General features: G+C 45.8%; 1 protein-coding gene across 1 annotated transcript in view; it reads left to right on the forward strand.

The window, feature by feature from the left end:
• Positions 1–918: 918 nt before the first annotated feature.
• KLF13 (KLF transcription factor 13) overlaps positions 919–24269 on the forward strand; it is a 30146-nt gene continuing 6795 nt past the window's right edge. The window contains exon 1 of the mRNA XM_010214722.2: positions 919–1692. Within this exon, the coding sequence (XP_010213024.2) occupies positions 1152–1692 (541 nt within the window). The 5' untranslated portion in view covers positions 919–1151. The remainder of the gene's footprint in view (positions 1693–24269) is intronic.

Here is a 24269-nt window from a genome sequence, read left to right on the forward strand (position 1 = left end):
AAAAAACACACACAACAACACAACTTCTTTGGAAATCCTTCTCCCTTCTGTTTTCAACACAATCTATGTCAGAGAAGATGTTCCTCTGTGCTAAAGACAGAACTTTCACAGGAAATACTTCAGAGAACATGTTCCAGCAAAAGGTAGGTCCACCACAGACGAACCACTTTCAGATCCGCTATTTTAGCTCCGTAAGTTGTCACACACTAAACCCAGTGACCTCCCTGAAACTGCCTGAGCCGCATGTTGGGCAAAAGGAGAACAACAACATAAAGTAACTTGCTTTCATTTGTACCCCTGAATAATTTAGATGCAGCCGAGTGCCCGGAGAGGCTGCCAGGCAGGCAGGTGATCTCAGCAGTGAATTCCCTCGCACTTCACTAAGCCTGTCCCGACCTATTAGTATCCGTGCAGGAGGGGCGGGAGCGCAGCTCCCGGGAAAGCGCGTTACCTCCCTTCTGCGCCACGCGCGGCCGCTCCAGCCTCACGGCGCTTCCCGCTACACCGCCCTGCTCAAGCGCTTTCCTGCTGCCTGTTAAACTCCCTGCTCTGGCGCGGCGCCGCCAGCGGCACCTGCGGCCGCGCGGGCCGGGAGGCTCCGCGCGCTCCCGGCAGGGGCCACGGGCGCGCGCACAGCCCCGCCGCCAGCCAATGGGACGCGCCCTTTCATTTGGCGGCGCCGGCGGTGGGCGCGCGCGCGGCGCTAACCTGCTCGGCGCAGGATGTGGCTCGCGGTGACGTCAGGGCCAGATGTTTTCCCAGGCCCCGCCCCGCGGGGCGCGCGGCGGCTCCGCGGAGCGGTAACGGGGAGGCGGGTTCTCCTGTCACCGCGCGAGGAACGCGCCTCTCCCCAGCCGCCGGGAAAAGCGGCACCAGCGCCCGCGCCAAGCAACAAGCTGCCCCTGCGAGGATTTTCCTCCCCTGTCGCTGGACTTCCAAAGCGTTCTGGATTTAGGGACAAGCTGGGTGTGATCCTCACGAACAAAGTGCGTTTTTCATAGCTGCGTGGTCATCCCTTACTTCTACAACGAGATCTTAAGGAATAGGAGAGGGAAAGGTCAGCTTGCCTTTTTTTTTTTTTTCAAATAAAAGTGAAGTGCTTTTTATTTTTTCCCTTCTTATTTTTGGATTTCTTTTTAAACTCATGAAAAATGGCAACAGCAGCCTATGTGGATCATTTTGCAGCCGAGTGCCTTGTTTCTATGTCCAGTCGTGCTATCATCCATAGCCCCAAAGGGGAGTCCAACTGCCAACCTGATGCAGCAAAACTGCCTTCCTCCAATGGAGACGATAAGCATGAAGCCAGGGAGCCTGGGAAGGACAATGGATCCTCACTATTTGTGGTAGCCAGCATTCTGGCAGATCTGAACCAGCACGTCCCAAACTCACCCACTCTTCGGACAGAAAAAACAGAGAACTTTGATATCACAGAACAAATACACATTTCTGTTGCTCCTACGGAGTTTGGGGAAGAAAGTGTGTCCTCGGCTGGTAAGCGTGGAGGAGGAAAGGCAGCCACACCTACTGCCCTGGCTGCAGTAACCGAGTCAAGTTCCAGACAAAAGAACAAGCGCGGGAGAAGCTGGACTGACCCCGGATCACCCCAGAAAAAGCACAAATGCCACTATGTGGGGTGTGAAAAAGTTTATGGCAAATCTTCCCATCTTAAAGCTCATCTAAGGACCCACACAGGTTAGTTACAATCCAGCCATAGATTTATTTGTTACAGCTTGGTATTAGAATGAATGTTTTAAAAACAAAAGAAAAACAAAAGAAAAATGGTATTTGGCCAACCTTATGGTCTCATCTCTCAAAACACAAGCTCAGAAAAACCAAACAAAATATATAAAAAAAAAACCCACCCCACTGGGAATAATCCCCTATTGGGCATAGAGTCAAAGCTAATGGTTCTTTTTTTATTGCTTAAAGTCACAGGGAATGGAGTGTGGGTCATCTGTGTGGATCCTACCAAGCTGTAATTGCTAGCTGCTCGCCTTCTTGTTTAGTGCATCTTATACTTCCCTTCTGAACGCTTCTCAGCCTCCCCTGTTCCATTTCCCAACTCTGCACTCCTCTCACCACCCTTATATGAGCTTATTGCTTCTAATGCCAGTGGCAGTACTCTGAGTATTTTAAAATTAAATGCTCTAGAGGCATCTGAATGAGGGTGTTTCTTTCTTTAGCAGACATTTGCGTGAAGCTAAAGTAGGCAGTAAGGCAGTTGAGAGCCTGAACATGAGTCACAAGGAGGCATTTATCATAACTAGAGGGAGAGGGACATGAGCAGCCTCAGCAAGGCTTCTGGCAGCTGGGTAACACTGGCTTCAGAAAACATTTGAATGCAAACACTAGCTTGCTCTGATCAGTGTTTCACTACTTCATGAACTCTCATCTGACCACTTTTTGGTTGCTATTGCAATTTATGACACCCAGAAAAAACAGAAGTCTTAGAAGTTCTGTCAAAATTATATACAAGCTTGTAGTGGGACTGTCTTGAAACAGGCCCCTGACTGCCAGCCCTCTGTGGTGGTGCAGCGAGGGACGACTTTCAGCCAGAGAGGTGACACCCAGAAAGTTGGAGACTGGTCTCCACGGGAAGCACTGGTCACAGAACTTACTGCAAGGCCAGGATGGGTACAGAGACCAGGCTAGGTCGGCATGAGCTGTTCAACTAATTTCAGACAATTTTGCTAAATTCTGTAGTCTTCCCTCAAGAAAAGACTCCCCAAACTGTACATGGCAAATGGCTGCTGAACAGTTCTAGCTGACAGCCTCGCCCCAGCTTTTCCTGCTGCCTCCCTGGGTGAAGCAAGAGCCCCTCTGAATTAAGGGCATGTTTTGCTCTCTGTGAGAGAAAAGAGTCTCATCAAGTTGGAGCATATGGACGAACAATTCCCTGCATCACACAGCCAAGGGAACAGCATGTTCCTGGCACCCTGGGCAGCTTGCCCTGCTCTGCGCTCTGCAGCCGTTCTTGCTTCCTCAGGGCTGACACAGGAAAGGTGCTTCCACTCAGCTGGGGGGAAACCCATTTCTTCAAATTTTTAGCTTTTTTTCCTCCTGCCCTTTGCTTCTGTTTTTTGCTGCTGTCTTCAAGGTGCAAGATAAATTTGGCAATGTCTGTGGGCTCACAAATCAAACTGAGACCAAGAAGGTCAACTCCTCTTGCTGATAAAGGCGGAGGGCTGGGCCATGCCCACCCTGCGGGGAGAGGAGAGGAGAGGACAGGGAGCGCAGGGCGGTGAGCAGTGGCGCTTGCGCTCGCTGGCGCTGCCGGCTCAGCCGAGTCATTTGGGGACACTGGCTTGCCTCCAGGTTCTGTGTGGAGTGCTTTTTTCCCTTCATTTCTTAACCCTTTCCTGTGTTGTTTTTCCAGCTCTGTAAGGCTTAATATATTAGTGCTGTGCCTAATAGCACTGAGAGAGAAGGAGAACGTGTGAGAGCTAGAGAGAGAAGGAGAAGGGACGGGTTTTGCCCCAGGAGTGGCAGGACCCTCAGGGACTAGGGCTTCTTTGTTTTCCTGTGTCCTCAGCATCTGTGTGGGAAGCTTTAAACAGGGCTGCCAAGTTTCCCTCCTTGTTGGCAACAGGTCTGTCTCTGTTTGGATCCAGTTTTCAACAGACAGAATGCCTTTCACTTCTCTGAATGCTTTGTAAGGTGCTCCCACTTAAAGAAATACAAATGTGATAGGCTTGGAAAAAGAATTTTGAATCACACTAGGAGTTAAAATAACAGAACAAGCAGGGACTTCCAGGATTGGTAATTGTTTTTTGCGAAATGCATAATGGGTTCTACTGGTTTAGAGCAAGGGTCTCAGGTATCCTGCTTTCCAGCGGTCGTGGTATTTGCAAACACCAGTCTACCCAGCCACCAGGATAAGAGCTGCCCACCTCACCAGGCAGGGCTGAAAATGGCCCAGGTGTTTTAAACTCTTTTCCTAGTAACTCACACTCCTTTTACCAAGAAACAATCCTAAATATTCTGCTATGGGTGAAAATTCTCCCACATGCAGTATGACTAGACCTGCTGGTATTTGGGGCAAGGCTAAGAACAGCACTTCAGGCTAGAAGATATCCACGATAGTTCTAGAGATGTATTTGTATAGTGCAGTTTATGACCTGCTTGAGAAACTTGCTTGTCCTTGTCTGCTGCTGTACTCAAACTAACAGCCTTGCTTGGAGGAAGGGCAGACTAAAGGTTGGGGTTATGGTGTGACAAGGAGATAGAGAGGTTTTCAAGTACTTCTGGGTCAAATACAGCCCACATGGGTAGGAACTCAAAGCCAGTACTGTCTTCTGGCTCTTTGATGCCCCATGTGACATCCTCTCTAGTTGGCTTTAGCCAGTTTTCAGGGCACAGATGCCCAAGGCAGGAGCACTAGCACAGAGGATGTGAATTACTGTATTGCAAGCAGAAGGAACAAGATGGAAGGGGCAGGGAAGCAGCATCTGCCTTTTGTCAACACATAGGCCTTGCTCAGAGGACAGCATTTTAGAACAAAGTTCCCCATTGGGACAGAGCATGATCCACAGCCTCTTCTATGCTGAACACTATCAGTTAAGATCCCAACCTTGTGACTGCGTTGTCTTTATTAACTTGACAAACTATAGAGCAAGACAGAAAATGTTAGTCACCAAAATCTTTGCAATTCTCTCCTCCAGCCTTCAGACTCTTCCCCTCCCCCTACGTTTCTTTTCATATTTATATTCTCCACCCCACCCTCTCACTGGATATCCTGAGTTTAACGTGATCATCAGCCACAAAGCCCTTGAAGTTTTAATGTTTACCAGAAGGTTATATTTAGTGTCAGTGGGTAGATTTCAAGTACATTTTTTTTCCTGCAGAGATTCCTGCAGACCTCAAAAGCTGTGCTGTGATCCACAGCTGCAGGACTTCATTTGCCCCAAGTTACAGCAATCCTATTGCTGCAGAAATACCAGCTTAAAAAAAATCCTTTCCCCTCTGAAAAAGATCCCCAAACTTTCAGATTCCTTTCAGATTTTTGACTGCAAAAAATCAGACAAAGCATTTACATGACTAAGTTCTCCTTCCCCTCAAGCAGCTTTTCAATACAGACTCACTGAAAAGGTTTGGAAACTCTCTGGAGCCACTGGAAACCAGTTTGTCTCCTTTGATGCATCAGTGGGAGGAGAGAGTCAGTACAGAGCCCAATAGCTAGTCTAGCAGCCAGAGCCTCATACATAAAGATAAGAAAAGCAGAGTCCAAGACCACTGTGTTTTGGGAGGCTGTAGACAGCTTCAGCTGATTACATTATATATATATTATTAAACTGCATCACATTGCATAGAAAAAAACAGGCTGGACTTTGGGCAGGGATCCCAAGAATCAACTCTACTGCAGCCCCTGAAAGCCCTGAGGTCACTCGAGCATATTGCTGGCTATCACATTAGTATACCAGCATGCATACAGAGAACACACACACAAATCTACTTAATTACAGTAGAATTTCCTTTGCAGCCTATTCCTTCTACTCAGTAAGAACCACACTACAACCCAAGAGCAGCCTTTCAGTCCTCAGAACTGCATGTGTTCACAGAAGTTGGCCTAAGATAATGAGATGCAGCCACCAGCCTCAGCTGTGAATATTGATGAGATTAAGAGAGCCTTACAGCAGAACATGAACCTGTGGCCAGCTATGGAGAAATCAGGGCAGCCTCGCAGCAGCCCTGCACTGACTGGTCATGCAGAGGCACTAAGTCAGATATGCTTTAGATACCTGTTGTTCATTTTAATCTTATCATTATTTGTCAAACATTAGCTGAGTTGGAACAGTTAGAAAAGACTACTGGACTCATTTGATTCCATCAAACCACCATAAACACTGAGGGGCAACAATAATGAACCAATATAAAAGTCAACTTCTAATTTGTGCACTTTTTCTTCTAAGTATTATATCTCTCTTGCACCAAGTAATAACCTTACTTAACTCCTAACAACTTTATGACTAGACTATCTAAAGATAGAGAAAATCATAGTATAGTTGGTATTTGAAACAAATTTCTGAGAAATAAAGCAATCAGACCTCACCCCGAAAAGGTGACAACAGCTTAACGTTTAGGCTGAATAAACTGAATGTTTGACATGTGTTTAGGTTAGGAGGAGGAGAAAAACAAACAAACAAAAAAAAGAGTGCTGTAGATGAAGTAGGGATAAGGTGGTTTAACAAAAGGACTTTCACTTTCAGTTTTAGCAAGTGCTTCTCTTTGCCCGCATTAATTAGGAGCATAGGGCAAGTGTGACCACTCTGGACTTGGCTGAATCAAGATGCCACCTATGTGCATATGGACCGGTGGTAAGGAGAAGTGAGCACACATACCAGCAAAAAATTAGGTCTTAGCTTAGAAATTGAGCTAAAGTGTAGCTAGAAGCCACGGGCTAGAGGCTGGGCTGCGGCTGCCCTTGGCTTGCCCGGAGGCACCCAGCAAGGGCACAAGCACGCGCAGCAGCGCGCCAAGGAGGCTGCCCCGCACACCTAACCGCAGCCGCAGTGCCACCCCGGGCAGTGGGAAGGCCCAGGGTGCTGCTGGGTCCCTGCGCCCTGCAGAGCTCCCGCACTGTTTCCTACCTCCCCTCCTGGCCAACTGTGCCCAAATCTTCCCTCTGGGACCTTTTACTGAGACAAGCTCAAACAGCAGCTTCAAGGGACAGCTTCCAGGCTCTGCTCCATGAAAGACTTTAAGCTAGGCTTCCAACATCAGCCTTTGGCCATCTTTCTCAGAGTTAAATGGTTCAGCAGCCTCTTCCCACAGCCTTCTGAAAATTAATATTCCTAAGTACCACTTAGTAAATTTGTACTTTGAAAAACAATACAAAATTGTAATGCACTGTTTAGATTTTTTACACATGCTACAAGTCTTTCAATGGAAAGTCTCTAAAATAAGCACAGGGCACAAATTTATTAGGAGAATAACAAGGTTTTAAAAACTCACATTTTCAAATGAAGCTGAAGCCAGGGACCAGAAAGCGAGCGGGGGGGGGGGGGGGGGGGGGGGGGAACGAAAGAGGGAAGAAAAAAAAAAAAAGCCCACTACTGCTCATTACCTCAACCATTCTGGTTTAGGATTGATTTATAGGTTTCAGTGAATTCAGCTGCAGAGAGTTAGCGTTAATTTGGTTGCATGGAGCAGCCAGCTGGCTGACAGCAGCATTAACCACCCACTCAGCAGCATTAGCTACTAAAGGGAACTAAGTAGTGTGGCCCTTAGACAGTTTTTCTGGGTTTCTCCCTTTACACCCCACAGTCTTTACTGAGCCATTAATTGTGAAAAAAAGTTCTTGGTGTTCTGAAAGCTGGCCTGTTGTCTGAGACATGTGTGTTTTGGATAGTTTAGAAGAAGCATAGACATGAATTTGCACTTGTCCAATTATCAAAACCCAGTGGATATAAAACATGTGCTTAATAAAATCCGACACATTTAACTATGCATGTCTCTCTTTTGCAATGAGAGCTAAGATACACCACAGTTCGTGGAACTGAAAAACACTTTGTCCTGCCATGACTGCCTTGCATCTGTTCAAGATCTAATTTTACTGAGAATTTGTTCCTTTTGGCCCGGCCCATCCTCTGGGTGCTACGGCTGTACAACCACGTGGTTTGAAATACAGGAAATACATGTGAAGGAACATGTCAAAGCAAATAATTGTAGCACATAGAAAATTGTTGGGAATAATGAAGTTACAGTTAAATTTGCTATTTAAGAGCAAAACTCATCTGTACATTTAGAAAAAAACTCCCTAAAAAGACAAGGAAAGTCAGGAAATTTTACATCACTTTTAGCAAAACAAAAATTGAGCAAGTATTTTCAGGACTCTATCCCGTAAGAGAAGGCTTCTCTACCAGCCTTTTTGTAGAAATAAAGCTTCTGATTAACAATTAACAGAGTTTAAGTATTGCAGCTTTAAAGTAAAACTGTACTTCTCCTTGGCATAAGTGATGGAGAAAGCGCTTGTTACAAAGAAACTGTATTTTCTTTTTTCCTTCTCATCACCCTCTTGGAAACAGTGGTAATCAGCATAGCTAAAGATTCCGTCTCCGTGATTTTTCCCTACTCTTCTTCCCTCGGCTTTGCTGAATAAGGAGTGAGAAGGAAGGTGACAACCTGTTTAAAAGACAAATGAGCATTGCCCCGAGGGGACACACATGGCAGGGTTACCTTGCATTGAAATATGCTCAGTGTAACAGGGAAGAAAAGCTACAAACACAAAATGAATCAGCTTGTGACTTTCACAGTTCTTTGCAAATTATATTTCACCATGACTGAGACATTTACTGAGTCCTGCTCTGGCAGCGAATTGCCAACCTGAGCAGTGTGTGCTCTTCCTCGGGGGAGCAGCGGGGCCGAGCCGTGGAGGATAAATGACACAGACTGCGCCGTGGCCAGCAGCCAGCGCCGTCCCGGGCTACGCAGCCCCGGCTCTGCCTCCCCTTTGGTCGCACGCAGTAAGGCTCATTAATACAATACTACAGCCTGACAAAAGAAGGTTTTCAAAAAAAGTTATTAATCCTCAGATAACAGTATCTGTCAGCTCTGCCAAAGCCTGGTCAGTGATAGGGGTTGCTGTCTCCTTGTCTCCGCTCTCTGCTTCATATCACTTTCTTGGCACCGTTAGCTAATGAAAATCACCAGGTACTGCAGCATGACTGCAGGCTTTAGAAGCCGGACAGTCGGAAGTGGTGAGGACAGATCACTTCTCTGTGCTTTCCTCACCTGTAGTCAGCCTTTTCCTTCTCATTAGGAAGACCTGTGTTATAGGCAAAGTGCAGAGTAAACCAGAAGAAAACTCTTTGAATGAATAGGACTGTTTGCATTAGAAATTAAGCACAACCATAAGGAAAAAGCACTCTGAATGACTTGTATATGTCTGCAGGAGCACATGCATCACGCCTTCTGTGCAGGACACTGCAAAGGATTTGTGCGTAAATAAACCCTTTGCCAGACAAGTTCATTATAAAATAAACTCACACTTAGATTTCATCTGAAAAGGGAGCACCTTTAACCATTTAAAACTGAAGTACTGCACTGTGTCTGGCTGAACGTGGTTAAGGCATGTCCAAGAGCAGAAACCTGGAACTTGTTTATATTGAACATGTGGTTTCTAGTTCTGTTTTATAACTTAAGCATGTTACAACCTTCCCCCCTCTTCCAGTCTTGGATCAGCTGTTTGGAAGTCAGTGCTGACGGAGCCAAAAAATATTCTGTTTTTCAAATGCAGGACACCCTCTTAAGGGTCTGGCCTGTAGTATATCTCCAGGTAAAGCTCTTGCCTTTCTCACTCCCTTGGCTTTTATTAGGTGGATTCACAGTGCAGTGAGCTCCTCCTCCTGCTGCATGCAGTTTAACCACAGTGAGACAGTGCAGGTGACAGGCGCAGTTCCTGAGCTCAGACACACGTATCCTGCACTCCGCTGGTCTCGCAGATTCAGCAGATTTTAGAGCCCCCGCTTGGATTAAAAGCAAAGCTGGTAAAAGTTCAGAGTGCCACCTTTGTAGCTACTGGTGGAAAAATGACCTCAGAAGCTTTTTTTTTTTTTTTTTTCAGCCCTAACATAGAAAGCATTTACTAACCAGGAACTTGGCACAAAGCAAATGGCATTAAAGTGAGCGTGTCCTGAAATGACCTCTGCTGCAAGGGAAAGATTTTCTATAATCAGTTACAGCATTTTTATACTGCTGCTAGGAACTGCAGGCAAAATATTTGTGACTGGCTGTCCTTTTGCTTTTTACAGTCAATGGGTCAATAGGCTCTCCTAGATTTCTTGAACACTCTCTTTCTACCAGACTGCTTTCTAATTACTCACTGTGAACTAAGTGACTTTCTGGAAGGGGGGCACATGGCAGATTCAGAGGGGAGACGCTGCGTTGCTGCTGCTCACGTTGCAGTTTCTCTGTGCTTAGGCCGAGCAGAAGGAGCACGTCACGGTGTGGCCTCTGCCACCATCAACAGCTGGTTTGAAAACTGGTCAAGGACAGAGGTACAAATGCTAAACACTTAGCTCTGGAGTAAGCCCAGCTGAGCCAGATACAGCAACCAGAAAGGGTGGGCTGAGCCTCTTGAGCTGTACAGCTGCCAGTGTTTCCACTAGAGGAACTTAGCAGGGAGCCAGCTGAGAAGGGACATGGCAGCCGAGTCCCTGTTCAGATGTTTCTTGCAAAAAATTCCTTAACTGATGAGCTGTTCATTAGTAGAGCAAAGAACTACAGCCTTAGTGATTTGGGATAACTTAATGAATTATATGGATGCAAATTTACAGACTAGTCTGAGGCTTGAGAGATTCTTGAAAAGCCTCACAGTGCCAACAGGCCATTTTTCCATTATTAATTTCATGATTTAGCATCTGACAACAACAAATATGAACAGGGATGCTGCTAAGAATCTCATTGAACCTCAGATGAAGTCTTGTTATGTGTTGTGGAAGCTTAGTGAATATAAATTTGCAATTTCTTTTAATGCCAGCAGAAACTTGCAGAATAGCATTAATACATGATTGTCTTGGTAAATTTTGTTTTGACCATTGATATATTTTGCAAGAGCAATGTGAATTGTACGCAGCTTTCTTGTGCATGCATGTGAGACTCTAGCAGAGGCCTGAAAGCCCCTCTAAGTCAATGGAAATTTCCACTCAACTTATATATGTAGAGACAAGCAGTGCCAAGAGAATGCTGGCAGATGGCTAGTCTCATTGTATAACAAACCTAGGGCGTATTTGTGCTGTATGGTTTTTAAATTCCCAGAACATGGCTAAAGCAAAACTGATTTTCCTAGATGCCCCAAAGGATTACATCTCTGCCAGGATTTACACTGACACATTTTTTCCCTTTTGTGCAGAGTTGTTCAGCGTTTGCACCTTCCATTTCCCCCAGCTTTCATCATTCTTGGACGCAACTGAATTCTTCTCACTAACTCTTAAGAAAGATTCTTGCTCAGATTGACAACACGTGTACCAAATTCTAGCCTGAAAGGAAATGTGTGAGCAGAATTGTGAGCAATCAAAAAGATGAAGACTGGGGAATTTATCAATGCCCCTACATAATATTCTTAGCATAAGTACACCTGTAAGAAATAGACAACAAAGCTAATCTTTGCAACAAACTGATGAGAAGATGTAGAATTTGGTTATTAGACAAAGTAAGTCTCTATCATGGTATAAATTTCAATAGATGCAGTCGTTTATTTTGAGCCATGTGATGTGAGAGAGGTGAGCTTATCTCCAGCTAATCACTCACCCTTTGCCTTAAAAAATCTGTTACTGTTGCTATTAAGGAAATATAAGAGTTTATTTTTAAAGCACAGAATTCTGTGTTTCATGTGGAAAGAAACCACTTCCACTCCTCACCACCTGCGCATTTAGTAAGCAATGCATTAAAATTGTTTATGTATACAGTTAAAGATCACTTGTGGTGATACCTACCCCTGAATCCGCGCTTCTCTTTCTGCTTTATGTGCTGGTGAGGTTTGCGGTGGGGGGAATAGGACTCTTACTGCCAGACAGGTTAGATCATCATTGCTCAAACTGTGGGACCTGTTGCCTGGGTGGAGGATTCCCCCTCTCCCCAGCACCCCCAGCTCTTCACTGCTCTACAGAACAGCTGATCTTGCTGCAAAGATAAACTCTGGAGCAGGAGCAGGTACCACTAGGGACATCTGCCAGAGCGCGCCGAGACCCTGAAACGGTAACTGTGAGAGGTGAAATGTCTCAGCTCACGAGAGTGAGTTGTAGCAGGTGCTGCTGACGGCGTTTCAGAGGCCAGTACTGTTCTGTTTTGCTCTTCATCAGAGTTCACAGGAAGAAGTCAGGTACCATGAAAAATCTGTGTTAGGTTCTTGCAAAGGAAGGTGACTCTAAATCAAGAGGATTTAGAGGAAGGAAGCGGAGGCGCCTCCAAAAGAAAAGCGCATGGAACCGCTGGCATTAGTACTCAGTGCTGGGACTATCTTGGAAACTCTGATAAGACTGAGTTCTGTACAGGCGTGCAAAAAGCACACGTCTTCCATATTCTCTACCATCTTTTCTGGGTAATTCATACTGAGACAGAACCATTCTCTTTTTGTTTAGCTTTTGTATGATTTATATGTAGGTATACTTGGACCAGTATTTTTTAAGTTGGCGTCATCTGTGGTGTAGACCCCAAGTAATCTGTAAAACTCTCAAGTCTATAGAATAACTCAATATATCTTTGATGTTTACATCATAAAAAAATGCTTAGGACAATGTTCAAGCAAGAGAAAAGAGTAGCTAAATATCCCAGCCGCGCTCTATGCCTGATACAGCACCTATGGAAGCCCAGATATCTAGTGGGAACTAACTAAACAGTATGAGAACACAGTGCACCTCAACATGCATTCCCCTCGGTTGCATTTCACACGTTTGTTAGCATCTCACGTGTGAGTGGGTTCTCATATCACGCAGCACACTTTGTCCATGCCAAGAGAGTCTTCGACCATTTTCTGCACTTTTGCTTCCAGCTGGTATTGATTCTATTGCATTGGCACTTCCTTTCAGTCTGTGGAGCAATATGGCACCATAGAGACCAAATGAGACATGATTTAACCCATGGTCTGTTGGAGCACGGAGTTCAGGAGAGGTGTAAATCTGACTTCTGGGGATCTATTTTAATTAACAGGTTTCACTGGCGCTTTCAGAGGATGAGCTGGTTGGGCAGGCTCTGGTGTCATCTTTGCTGTGATCACTGAGGAAAGCAAAGCTTGTGCAACCAGTGCAAATGCTTTGCCATCAGGCTCTTCCCAGACTTATCCAACTGGGAAGCGTACAGATGAAATGTGTTTGGCAACATGATTGTCAGACACCTTATTGTCTAATGTGATAATCTGTGGAGCTCTCGTTACATAAACCAGAGACAAAATGGTAATAAGAAGCAGCTTCTAGACACTGCTTCCCAAAACACAGATGTTCAGCAGCAGCATCTTCTCAGCAGCGTTTCCGGAGGCCCCCAAAGTACTCGTGCTGTGTTCCAGGGAGAGAGAAACATCTGTTTCTTTCAGCACCTTCTGCACAGGGAAATGACCAACGTGTCTGCTAAGCAGCAGGGCCTCAGCAGCCCTCCCCGAGCTAAGTCCTCACCTGAGTCATACCCCAGGGAGGGAGGGACTATGCAGTTTTAGAGACTGTCCCAGGCTTGTTGGTTGGTGCAAAGCCAAAGGTTGCTGAGGTAGAACTCACCTGTCTTCTCTGCATTTCTGCACGTGAAATTTCTGCATGTGAGATTTTTTGAGCAGTGCTGCCTCTAGAGAAAAAAATATCTTATCAATGGAAAATCATCTCTGCAGTGATCCTGTTTGAAACCCAGAGCGTGGACTTGATTTTTTTTTCTGTCATTTAAAATGAGATTGTTTAGCAGGTTAATATTCTTTGAAGTTCTAGGGTTCTGTAAAATAAATAGAGTCATAGTTCAACTCTTCAAAAATAAACACATGGTACGGTAAAATAATAAGGATTTTAGCAATCCCTCTGCTCAGCTTAACACCAACTTTTAGGTAAAAAGATTTCTGCTCCCTCTCTTCTCTCATCCTTTATCCTGGTGTTCTGACAGGCTGCTTGAAGGAACATGGTTTAATTTCTGCAATATACTCCTCTTTTTTGAATATACAAATCACTAAACTTCTTCTTACGTATCTAACTGTATGAGATCACTGCTCTTCGTAGTATGGTCTGTAGGGCAACAAAAGACTGCTAACTCATTTGCCACAAGCTACGTTGGTCTGATATTAGTAAGAAAATTGTTGGCTTAGACGAAACAAAGAATTGCTGTCAGAAAGTGGGGGGACTGATGTGACATGCTTGGCAGTTTTTTCTTTAAATGCTTTGGAGGGACTGTGCCCCCCTCTCATCTGCAGTGAAATCCAAGCAGTTTTCACTGGCTGCCTTCTCAAGGAGGCACTGGGAGAGCAGCCGGAGCAGTGGCGGAGGTGCCGAGCGAGCGGAGGAGCTGCGTGTTCCCGCGAGGAGCGCCGCTCGTGCGAGCACGGCTTCCGCTCGAGGCCGAGGCTGGTGCAGCCGCAAGGGCACATTGGTGAGAAAAGCCATCACTTAAATGCGCAATTGTTTTTTCATTTAGAAATTAGACCAGCTTTGACTTCATTATATGGCTATTCCTAAGCTCAGCTTGTGCTTGTCTCTTCTCATTCCGAAGTGCAGCTCAGCGCCTTGCTGCCTGCACAGAGCTCTGCAGACACGGCCCTAGGCAGCGAGCGTGCAGCTCGCAGCCCTGCGCACGTGTGCTACGTGCACCGCTCTAGCGCCCAGTCCCTTCTCCTGTCTGTCAAGGCATGGAAACAGGCCTTAGCTGCCTTACCCATAATAGCAAATTTATTCTCCTGCAGCATTTATAGCCTTTAGTGACAGCACAGAGCAATTAAAAAGGTGATTTACGTGATGTGCATCATGTGTGCAGGCAGCATTGTCTAGATAGCTTCACAATACTGAGGCTGTGCCGTCTTCACAACATGTGGAGACATACACTTTGTGTGCAGTTCAATGGCTCATCGTTTCCTTTTATTTGTCTCTTATTTGCAATGCGTAATGGTACTAAGTTTGAGCTGAAGAAAGTTTTCTTTCAAAAGAAAGTAGAAACAAGTTTTAAAGAACTGGCTGAAGTTCAAGATCAAAGTACTCTCTGCATCACATCTTTGGTAGGAAAAGTAGACTCGTATTTGGCACTGTCAGGCTGCAATGGCAGCAGTCGGAACAGCTCAGCTCCCCAAAGGATACAGCTCAGCCCACGGAGCTGCAATTCCTGTTTTCTTCCATCAGTCAGGGGGTTGTAACAGAACCTGCCGCTTCCTGCGGCTGCTGAACCCTGCAGCCCTGCCCGCCGCAGCCCCCAAGCCCCAGGCCGAGCCCCTGCGGGGCCGCCCCACGTTCCGGGCGGCTCTGCCAGCACCACGGCGGCTCCAACCACCCAGACGGCAGAGCCAGACTGGCCAGGAGGCCAAATGGAAGGAAGAACAGCTGGGGACTTGTGTGACCTTTCCCGAACGAAGAGTCACTGTGTCCTTTGCGCAGGCTTTCTGGGATAGCCTCCTTACGTGACTGGGATAGGTGGCACGTTAGCATTTCATAAGTATAGTTCAAAATAATCTGCATTTTCTGCTACACTTCTGTCTTTTCCCTCACAGGAATTTTCTCCCAAAAATCTCCACCAACAATAATATCCTGTATTTTGCAGAGTATTTCATTAGCCCCTTTGGCTTTAGGTAGAATGTGGTCAACTTGCTGAATGCACACGGAACAGGTAGAACATCTCCAAAAGGAGAGAGACCAGCAAGTTGCGTCTCCTCACCCGAATCAGCACCTTGGTAGAGAGTAGACCATTTTGCTTCTTAAATGAGAAAGTGCACCTGAGCATGAGTAAACATGCCTGAAGCACTAATAATTTATGTTTTGGCAAGTTACAGGGATCTTTCTGCTCTAATTTGTCTGCCTGTTACAGCAGCTGCATCTTTACATGATATGTGTGGTCTGCAGAACACTGAACCTCTGCTACTAAATCACTCACGTGCCAAAATACTTTACACGACGAGAGGCTTTTACTCTGCTTTTAGAGAAAATGCTGTTGCCCCAGCAGCCCCTCTAGCATGATTCCTTATGTGTAAATCACATTTCCTATTGAGACACAATTGGTTTTAATGCTAGACTGTTCTATAAAGGCAAGCAGTGAAGACATAAATGAGGCTTACAAGGGGAAGCAGTTGTGTTTGATAAAGAAGCTCTGCTAGTATATTAAATGTGGTAGATTTTGAAAGAGGAAAAATGTTCCTTCTGATACTACTTTGAGAAACAGAATCCAGTTGATTGGATTATAATGGTGAGTGTACAGCTAGAGTTACTTCAAAAGTAAAAGGGGGAGCGGTTTAAAGTTATCTATATCAGCATATCCATTGCCAAAGCGGTCTTTGAAACATATCCATCTTCTACTTCATGGCAATTATGTTTCACATCCAGAGTCATGCTCAGAAAATTGGCTCCTAACTTGTCGTCTTCCACAACTCCATATTTCATTCATAAATTTCCAGCACTCGCCATGGCCTCTCTCCTGCGCTGTGACCCCGTGTCAGACACGGCTGGTGGGGCCAGGCTGTGGTCCTGCAGCCAGCTCCTGCACAACCATCACAACATGCACAGGAGCGACAGCGAGGTGCTGCACCGCGCGCAGGGGAGCGCTGCTCGAGCAGGGCTGCTCCTGTGCTGCGGCCCACAGCGCAGCTGGTTGCTCCAGCGAGATACGGCCCCTCCACACGGCTTCTTAATGCCCTAGGTCTGGCGCGCTTAGGGAGAAGCTGCTTGGCAAGGATCAGGCTTTCTCCTATCCAAGGAGGGTATTTGAGGGAATTTAATAGCAACAGCTCGTGAATAAACATTCATCTCTGTTTTGTATAGAATGTCACCAAGGTGGTCACATGTACTTTTAGAAAAGGCTTCAGACATTAGATGGGAACCCAGAGAACTGGGTTTCCATCCCTTTAGCTTCTCCCCAGTGATGAAAAATTCAAGATAGCCAAAAGTAAAAGTCAAACAGATTAGTGATAATTGTTGGAAAAAAAAATGCATATTTTCTACTTGTATGTGAGAAAGACATCTAGATGTGTGTCCACTTATACACTTTTGCAGTTGTAAAAAGAACTGCGGCCTATAAAAAATGAAAAGCCTATTGACACTAGAAAGAGCAGGTAACTTACTCTTTTTTTCTTTTCGTATGGCTGGGAGAGAAAGATGGGTGGTCTTGAGAAGCAACTGGTTAAAGGGGACTGCTGGATGAGGAGGTGGTAGATAGGGAAGATATTCTCAGAACTTGCTAAATAAATGCAGCCTGCAAGAGCTCAATGTTGTATTAGAAGCATCATCGTTCAAAAATGCTGACCTGCTCTGAAAGTGAGCACCTCAGGATAGGACTAAAACTGTTTTCTTTTCATAGAATCTGTTTCCTGTATTAAAACCAAAGCCTGAATCCTGGTTTAAATGGCAAGCATGGCTTGGCAATGTGGAGAGCGCAGTTTCTGAAGCGGCCGTGCTGGGTGTGTGTGTGCCCGAGCGGCAGGCGCCGGGCGCCCCTGCGGGGCAGCAGGCACCGCTGCTCCCTCCCCAGCCTGGGCGCTCCTCGTGGCCGGCAACCGATGCTGCTCAGACACCGCCTCAGGACCACCTCCCTCTCCAGCACAATAACCCATCCAGACTCAGAATACAAAGAAAAGGAAAGTCCCTCTCATTCTCTCTTCCATACAGTACTAATAAACTCGCAGGACTGGACTATGTCACTGCTATAAAGGATCTAGTGTGCTTATAAACCCTGACGTCCCACATTTCATGCATGCTGTATTGCTGTGAGGTTATTGATTAAACAGCTATAAAGTTCCCAGAAAGACATTTTACAGTTGCAGCTAGGGGCAACTTAGCTAACTTCTGTTCGCTTGGCTTCTGGCAAAGTGACATCTCATCCTGTCCCCATATTCCAGGATGTGCTGTGCTCATCAGTGTCATAACTTACCCTTAATTGTCTATTTGTGCCAAAGGATGTGGACTTAGGTAGGAGACAGATCGTATTGAACATCACCTAGAATTCAGATAAACAAAGCACAGCTCTCAATTGCAGTAAGGAATGTCTGGCCTGTTGTTTGGCATAATAGCAGGACAGCCCTTCAGTAATTTCATAAGCCTTGTTCTTACAATCACTTCCTTATTTTTAATAGAACAGAATAATAAGAAATCATTGATATGTCACCACAATGATTAGAGAAAATATATAATTCTTCCTTTGCAGTTACTGAGGCAGTTGCTGAGTAACAGCTGCTGGAGCCAAATTTTCACCATTTCAGCATGGATTTGCTCACAGCTCACACCAGATGCATTAACTTGTTGTTAAGCTATTCAGCTGCTCTCCAGTTTAAAACAGAGCCAACACTTGATGAAATGCACGACCAAGATTACCTGTGCGGTAAACTTTCATCGACAGCATCATTTAAACGGTTCCAAAGGTAGTTTCTGTGTTCAGTGTGCAAAGAGGGACGTCCCGAGGGCTCTCTAGCATCCTCACAGTGCGGGTATCAGTACTGCAGATAGCAGCATTTTCAGCTAGAGAGAGAAGAACCTTGGGCTGTTATAGCTGATTACGGAGGGAAGACAGGTCAGGACGGTGATCAAGAAGGGAGCACTGTTCTCTGGCAAGAAAACTTCCAAGACAGGAGCTGGAACACAGAGGAATGACCGTGTTTTGGTACCCACCTCCTCTGGGAGGGCTTACTGGTTAGTTCTACTGCCTGTATGATGTTTACAAGACGAGACAACTTCCAGCGAACAGCTTGGCAGCTCCCCTGCCAGCTCGGTTGGTGCACAGCTGCAGGCTGCAAGAGGCGATGGCCGGGCTGAAGGAGAGGGGCCTGGGCCCTCCGTTGCGGCACCCGCTCCTGCCCGGCACTGCGGCGCCAGGCTGGGCGCGAGGCGCCGGCAAGCGGAGCTCGCGCGGGCCGCGCGGCAGGGCCTGAGGGAAACCTGGGGTGTCTGTTGGTGCCTTAACTGCACACTCCCTGCAGACCGTTTGCTCTAGTTGTGTCAGCTGCGGGGAGGGATTTTTCCTCAGCTCAAGGCTGGGGAGTTTCCTTCCTTGGCTTCAGCTGCTGTCTGCATAACATTTTCATTAATCACCTTATTTACTCAAACAGCGGGTGAGTGGTTCAGCCCAAATCAGCTTGCAGCACAGAGCAAATCACTGTGCTGGCAGGTGTTACGTGCTTGGAACAAAAGAAACACAAGCCTATAAATGACTAAGACCTCAGTCCAGCAAACATATTGATTAGGGTCCATAATGTTACTTTCCTTTTCAAATTTTCCATGGATTCATTTAGTAGAAGCACTGTGTTTGGAAAGCACCCCCCCCTCAGTCTCTTATCACTTTAAGAGGCTTGAATGGGTTTATTGACATTTCTGAGGAAGAAGAACAAAACCCCACATGCCTTCATTAATCTAACAGGGCTTAACACCATAACAGGCCAGTGTTCCCTGACCTGTGCTGAAGACCTAAGCCTGGAACATGAGGAGTGGAGAGGGCCTCTTGCTCAACAGGGCTTTGGCTCCAGGCAAGAATTCTAGCTAAAATTCCTTTGCTGGGGTGATGCAATAGGTCAGATTTGCTGATTAGCGCTTTGTTTTTGGCTTTGCAACCCCAATATTCTTCTGAAGTATTTTTATTATAAGTATAATTGATCCATAGAAGAGGATAAAAATCTCCCTCTTTTAGTTTTATAATTCAGTAATATCCAGGTGTGTTTAGAGGCTCTACGTACAGCTCTTCTTTCTGTTGTTTTCTGTTCACACCAGAGGGTTTGGTAGTCATTCCCCTTCCTTACCTTCACGGAAAGGAGTAGAACAAACCAGAGAAATGCAGTAATTATGGGGTACTATCCAGGGCCCTGAGGTCCTCTTATTTGCTGAGAGACTGATACCTCAGTGCAGTTTGGGAATGATACATTGCTAAGACACATCCGCCTCTCCTCAGAATCCATCACTTCATCATTTCAGCGTAATGCAATTTAATTATCTTGCATTTAAGTGCAAAAGTCAAAGGGTTAGTTATTGATCTCCATCTATGGAACAAGCCACAAGAGGGACAAAATCGAAGATGCCAGTCTTTTAAGATAGTGGCATTTCAGTGGCATTCAGTTTTTTTAAGCCCTGACACGGTTGAGGATTTCATGCCTCAGAGATGAGGAGTTCTAGGAAGACTTCTACGTTTACCAAACAGAAATCACAAACAGCAACTGCAGGGCCCTAACTCTGAGGGAAAGCCCAGCCTTTAGGACGGTGGCTCTTTGGCACTGAGGACGCCTGTCTTCACTTCTCAAGCATTGGACCTGCCACTGTTGCTCAGTAAAACAGCATCGGTTACTCAGACATTCCAACAGCAGGGGAAATAAATGCCACTTTTACACAAGGGTGCTGCAAAAGTCTAAGTAAACAGAGGCCTGACAGTGGGCGAATGGCTGCTGGCAGTTACTGCTGTTGACTCACTCACCTGCTCCCGGCCGTCTCTGCTGCCTGGGGAGACGCTGCGCGGTGGGAGCGCTCGCTCCCCGGGGCGCCTTGCCCTGGAGGGGAGGTCTCCGCTCTGCTGCCACCTCAGACCGCAGGGAAGGAGAGGGCAATGGTTAGTGTGGTGCATTACAGTTAAGGTAAAATCAACAGAAGAGAAGCATTACATGGGAACGATGAATCTATATGGAGCTACGAGATGCATATCTTCTGTTTGAAATTGCATATATTGTAAATACCACCTCCTATAAACATATAACACTATTTGTAGCAAGGGGTTTCTGCTGGCAATTGGATTCTCAGCTTTGCCATAGGTAGCCTAAATTGTGATTCTCACAGTTGTACAGCCTAAGAGGTATTGCAGTACAGATAACACACTCGACATGTCTGTGCCCTCAGAGCAGTTACATAGCAGACTGCAGCAAGTGTGAGGGAAAAGAATCAGGAAAAAGTACTATGCATGTAGACTGGGACAAGCCAACTAGAATACAGCAGCATAACAATAATGCTGGAGTTGTTACCATTAAATTGCCCATTGTTTTTGCCAGACGATAGCAGAAAGAATTGCTCGTACTGAAGTTGGAAAGATCAGCAATGCCCCCAGAAAACAAAGAACATCAGAAAGGGAAAGTGGAAGAGGAAAATGCCAGCCCTCATGCCCAGCTTTGGAGCTATCCAAAGTACAGCGCTGCTTTGGGCCAGGAAAACCAGCAGAGAGGCAGCGCTTTGTCCCCTGCCCTCGGCTGGAAAGGCAGCCTTCCTCCAGCACGGTGATGCTGAGCAGCATTTGCAGCAGCTGGCAGAGTAGAAGCAATACTGAGATACTAGTTTAAATTACTGCATGTGCTCTGGAATTGGTTCCAGAGGAGCTGGTGGGGTGCAGAGCTGTTCAGAAGCAGGCAGGAGCAGCGGGGTGAGCAGCAGCCCCTTTGCTCTGCCTTCTCACATGCCTCCCCGTCGCTGTCCCCTTCCTGTCAGCCATGGCCCAATTCATCCTCGGGGAGGCCAGGACAACTGTGATGGTGACATTTTTCTGACACTGTCCTTTACCAGCATCGGGTCCCTCTCCTCTCTAATCAACCTTATTCACAACCTCAGACACAGAACAGCTGGAGCTAGAGAAAAGCTAGCTACCCACATACCTGTCTTTTAAGCAGAACTTTCTCCAGCAAGCTTAGGCACAAAGCAGATGATGAGTGATGCAGTCGGAACCTCCCTGGAGAGGTAGGGAGAGCCTCACTGCACGTGAGAGCAGCACGAGGCACCTCGCCGCGAGGGCCCGTCACACCACGGGGCCCCGTTGTGCCGAGCGCTGCCCTCGCTGTGCTCCCCAGGTCACACGATAGCCAGCGTTTCAGTAAGCCAAGGCTGCTGACACTAACCGGGCTGGTTACAGGCACCACATCTGTGTCTTAGTCCTGGTAATAACTTACAAATTACTTAAGAAAGAACAGAGAGAGGGAACTCCTATCCAAGGCACCACGCCTTTTCACAGCACTGTGCACATGGAGAGGATCATCAGAGCTGTTCTGATAAATCTCACTTTAGATTCCACAGGAATCTTACTTCTTGATCTTCTTATGGCAGGCACCAGAAGTTCTGTGATGGGACATCGGGAAGATGCCAAAGACAAGCAGTGAGCTCGTCTCCTTTCACAGCTTTCCATGGGGTCAGAGTGATTTTGCTAGCGAGGAAGGTGGCGCGTGACACTTGGCTAGACTAAGGCTGCCAGTCTCTAAGCCAGGGCAGTATTTTGGAATTCTGTGCATCTCTGTTCCCTCGCTTTCACTCTCCCAGCCTTTACTTTCAGTGTTGTCGTTTTGCTGGCTTTTCTACCCTATAGGCTCTGCTGGTGCATCAAATGGAATTGTCAGATGAACTCATTTCTTGCCAAAGTAGTGAGCATGTGGCAGGCTGCATTAATTATTCAGAAAGTTATAAAAGCACCTTTGGTTCCATACTTCATTCAGTGGAATTTAGTCTCTTGGCTAAAGCAGCTTCAGATACTTCTACTACTTCTAATAGAAAGGAGTTTAAAATTATATTTGTGACATTGCTACAGATTTCAACTGTCCATAAAACCACCTGTCATTTCTATCATATCTCTGGACCCCATGAAATGACTTTCCCTGAAGGCTAAAATGTTGGCTGTACTCACTCTAGTGATTTTGTAGCCAAATGTGTTTCAAGGGAAAAATCTCTTTAACATATTTAACATACACCACAAGTATAATTATGCTTACGCAGAGCCTGTTTTTACAAAGTCTGTGTAGTTGACTTAAAAACTTCACAAGTCTCTGGCCCAGCACAACTGATAATTGTAGCTCAAAAGAGGAAGGAAGACGCAAACCAGGGAGGGGTTGTGTGAGGAAGGAAGAAGAGACAAAGTGTGAATTGGTCAGAATCCAGGAACTGAGAAACTGCAGAGGAGAAAGCCTGGAACTGGGGATGACAGGTGTGACATATCGTGGGAGAGAGGGAAACAGGCCCCGTCAGCCTCCCCACGCTCAGGTCTGCAGGTATCGACAGGACTTGCAAACCGCGGAATTCCCAAAGGATTTTTAATGACCTTCTCCTGTGGTCTTCAATCTATTGGAAAGAACTGAATTTCTCGATTACCCTGCAGGATTTCCAATTTTCTAGCAGACAGAGAAAGAAGTCCTACAAGGTAAATGTAGCTAGAGAACAACAACAAAAAAAAAAAACACAAACACAATTTACTCCATAAGCACCCATCGAACTGTAACAATCTATTCCAGTCCAGAAAAGATAATTAAAATGTATAAGCTTGGGAAATCCACTTGGTCTTTCTAGCAAAAAAAGACCTTGGGTTGGTTGCTTCTTTGCCATAGCAGTAGGGGAGAAGGAGACACTGTTGCTCATCCCGTTTAGTTACATGTCAAGTGACAAAGGCTTGGTCTGAAGCAAGGTTGGACCCTTAGTACAGCCAGGGGTTGATTGTGAAGTGCAGGAAGTGGTGACAGGTTTCCTTACTGCTATTTATGGAAAGTAACTGGTGCCCTGAAGATTTTTTTTTTTGGATCTTCTGCAGCCTCTTGGCTTAGGAATATAGTAATAATTGTATTCTGGTAAAGCTTTTAAGCCATAACTGGGCTTCATCTTTCTCGTATTTTTTGTTAAAAATAGCTTTTATAGACGGGCAGAATTCCGCGTTAGGCAAAATACTTTTTGCTGGTGACAACAGTAGTCTGGACTAAATTTCTGCAGAATTTTCTTCTTATAAGTTATGACTTATAACTAAATGTAAAAAAATGCAGCTGGAAATATCTGCACATAGGCAATAAATGAAAGGCAAACTGACACTACTAACTGCATTCAGAAAATGAGATCCCGTTGAATTTCCTAACTTTCTCACAGTGAGTTTTCTTTTTTGAGAGGTGCAGTGTGCTGAACAATGTAAAAGTTCATTCAGAGGGGTTAGTGCTTCAGAGTAGTGCTCCAGTATGTGATTTTTCCTGGAACAGTGCAACGTGACAGAGAGTTAATGCAAACTTTCTGTAAGCCACTGCTTAACCTGTAATCTGCTCTTCTGATAAGGGTATAAATAGACAAGCATCACAAGGTCTTTTTTTTTTTTTTTTTTAAGACACAAAGCCTGGAAGAAAACCCTACTGTAGATGTGAAAAGACACTGCTTTAGAGTGAGGCAACACATACTATTTGTCTCTAAACTACAGTCCTCTAAACCACAGTCCATAACTGTGGATGGAATGGTGCAACTCAAATTCTATATTAGTATTTTGCAAATGAACCTTGTACCTGCAAGTACGTATTTGGTTTTGTACCTTCACAACTAACCTGGAGGCTTCAGTAATTGCGATCCTTCCTCACGGCGGCGGTCAGACAAGTCAGTGCACAAGGCCACAGTTTGTCCTTCCCGCGCAGGGCTGCAGTTCTGCTCCCCTAGAGTCTGTAGGAGGCAATGTCTAATCTGAAGGACATTTCTTGCCTGCCTCTAGGACTCGATTCAGCAAGAGGCCTAGGAGACGTAGTACAGTAGGAAGTTCTGCATCATTTTACTTTTGAAAGGGGAACTCAAAGCAGATGTAGCATTTTGAAGTGCTGCATCACTTCTGCCAGCAGTTTGCAAAATGGGTCAGGAAGACAAATGTATGTGGAAGCCAAAGTAGCTCCTTATGGCAGTCAGTGGAAAATAAGTTTCTTATGCTTTGTAGGGAATCACCTAAAA

Source organism: Tinamus guttatus, unplaced genomic scaffold, assembly GCF_059628265.1.
Source record: "Tinamus guttatus ecotype Peru unplaced genomic scaffold, ASM5962826v1 Tinamus_guttatus_pri_ptg000004l, whole genome shotgun sequence".
Lineage (NCBI taxonomy): Eukaryota > Metazoa > Chordata > Aves > Tinamiformes > Tinamidae > Tinamus > Tinamus guttatus.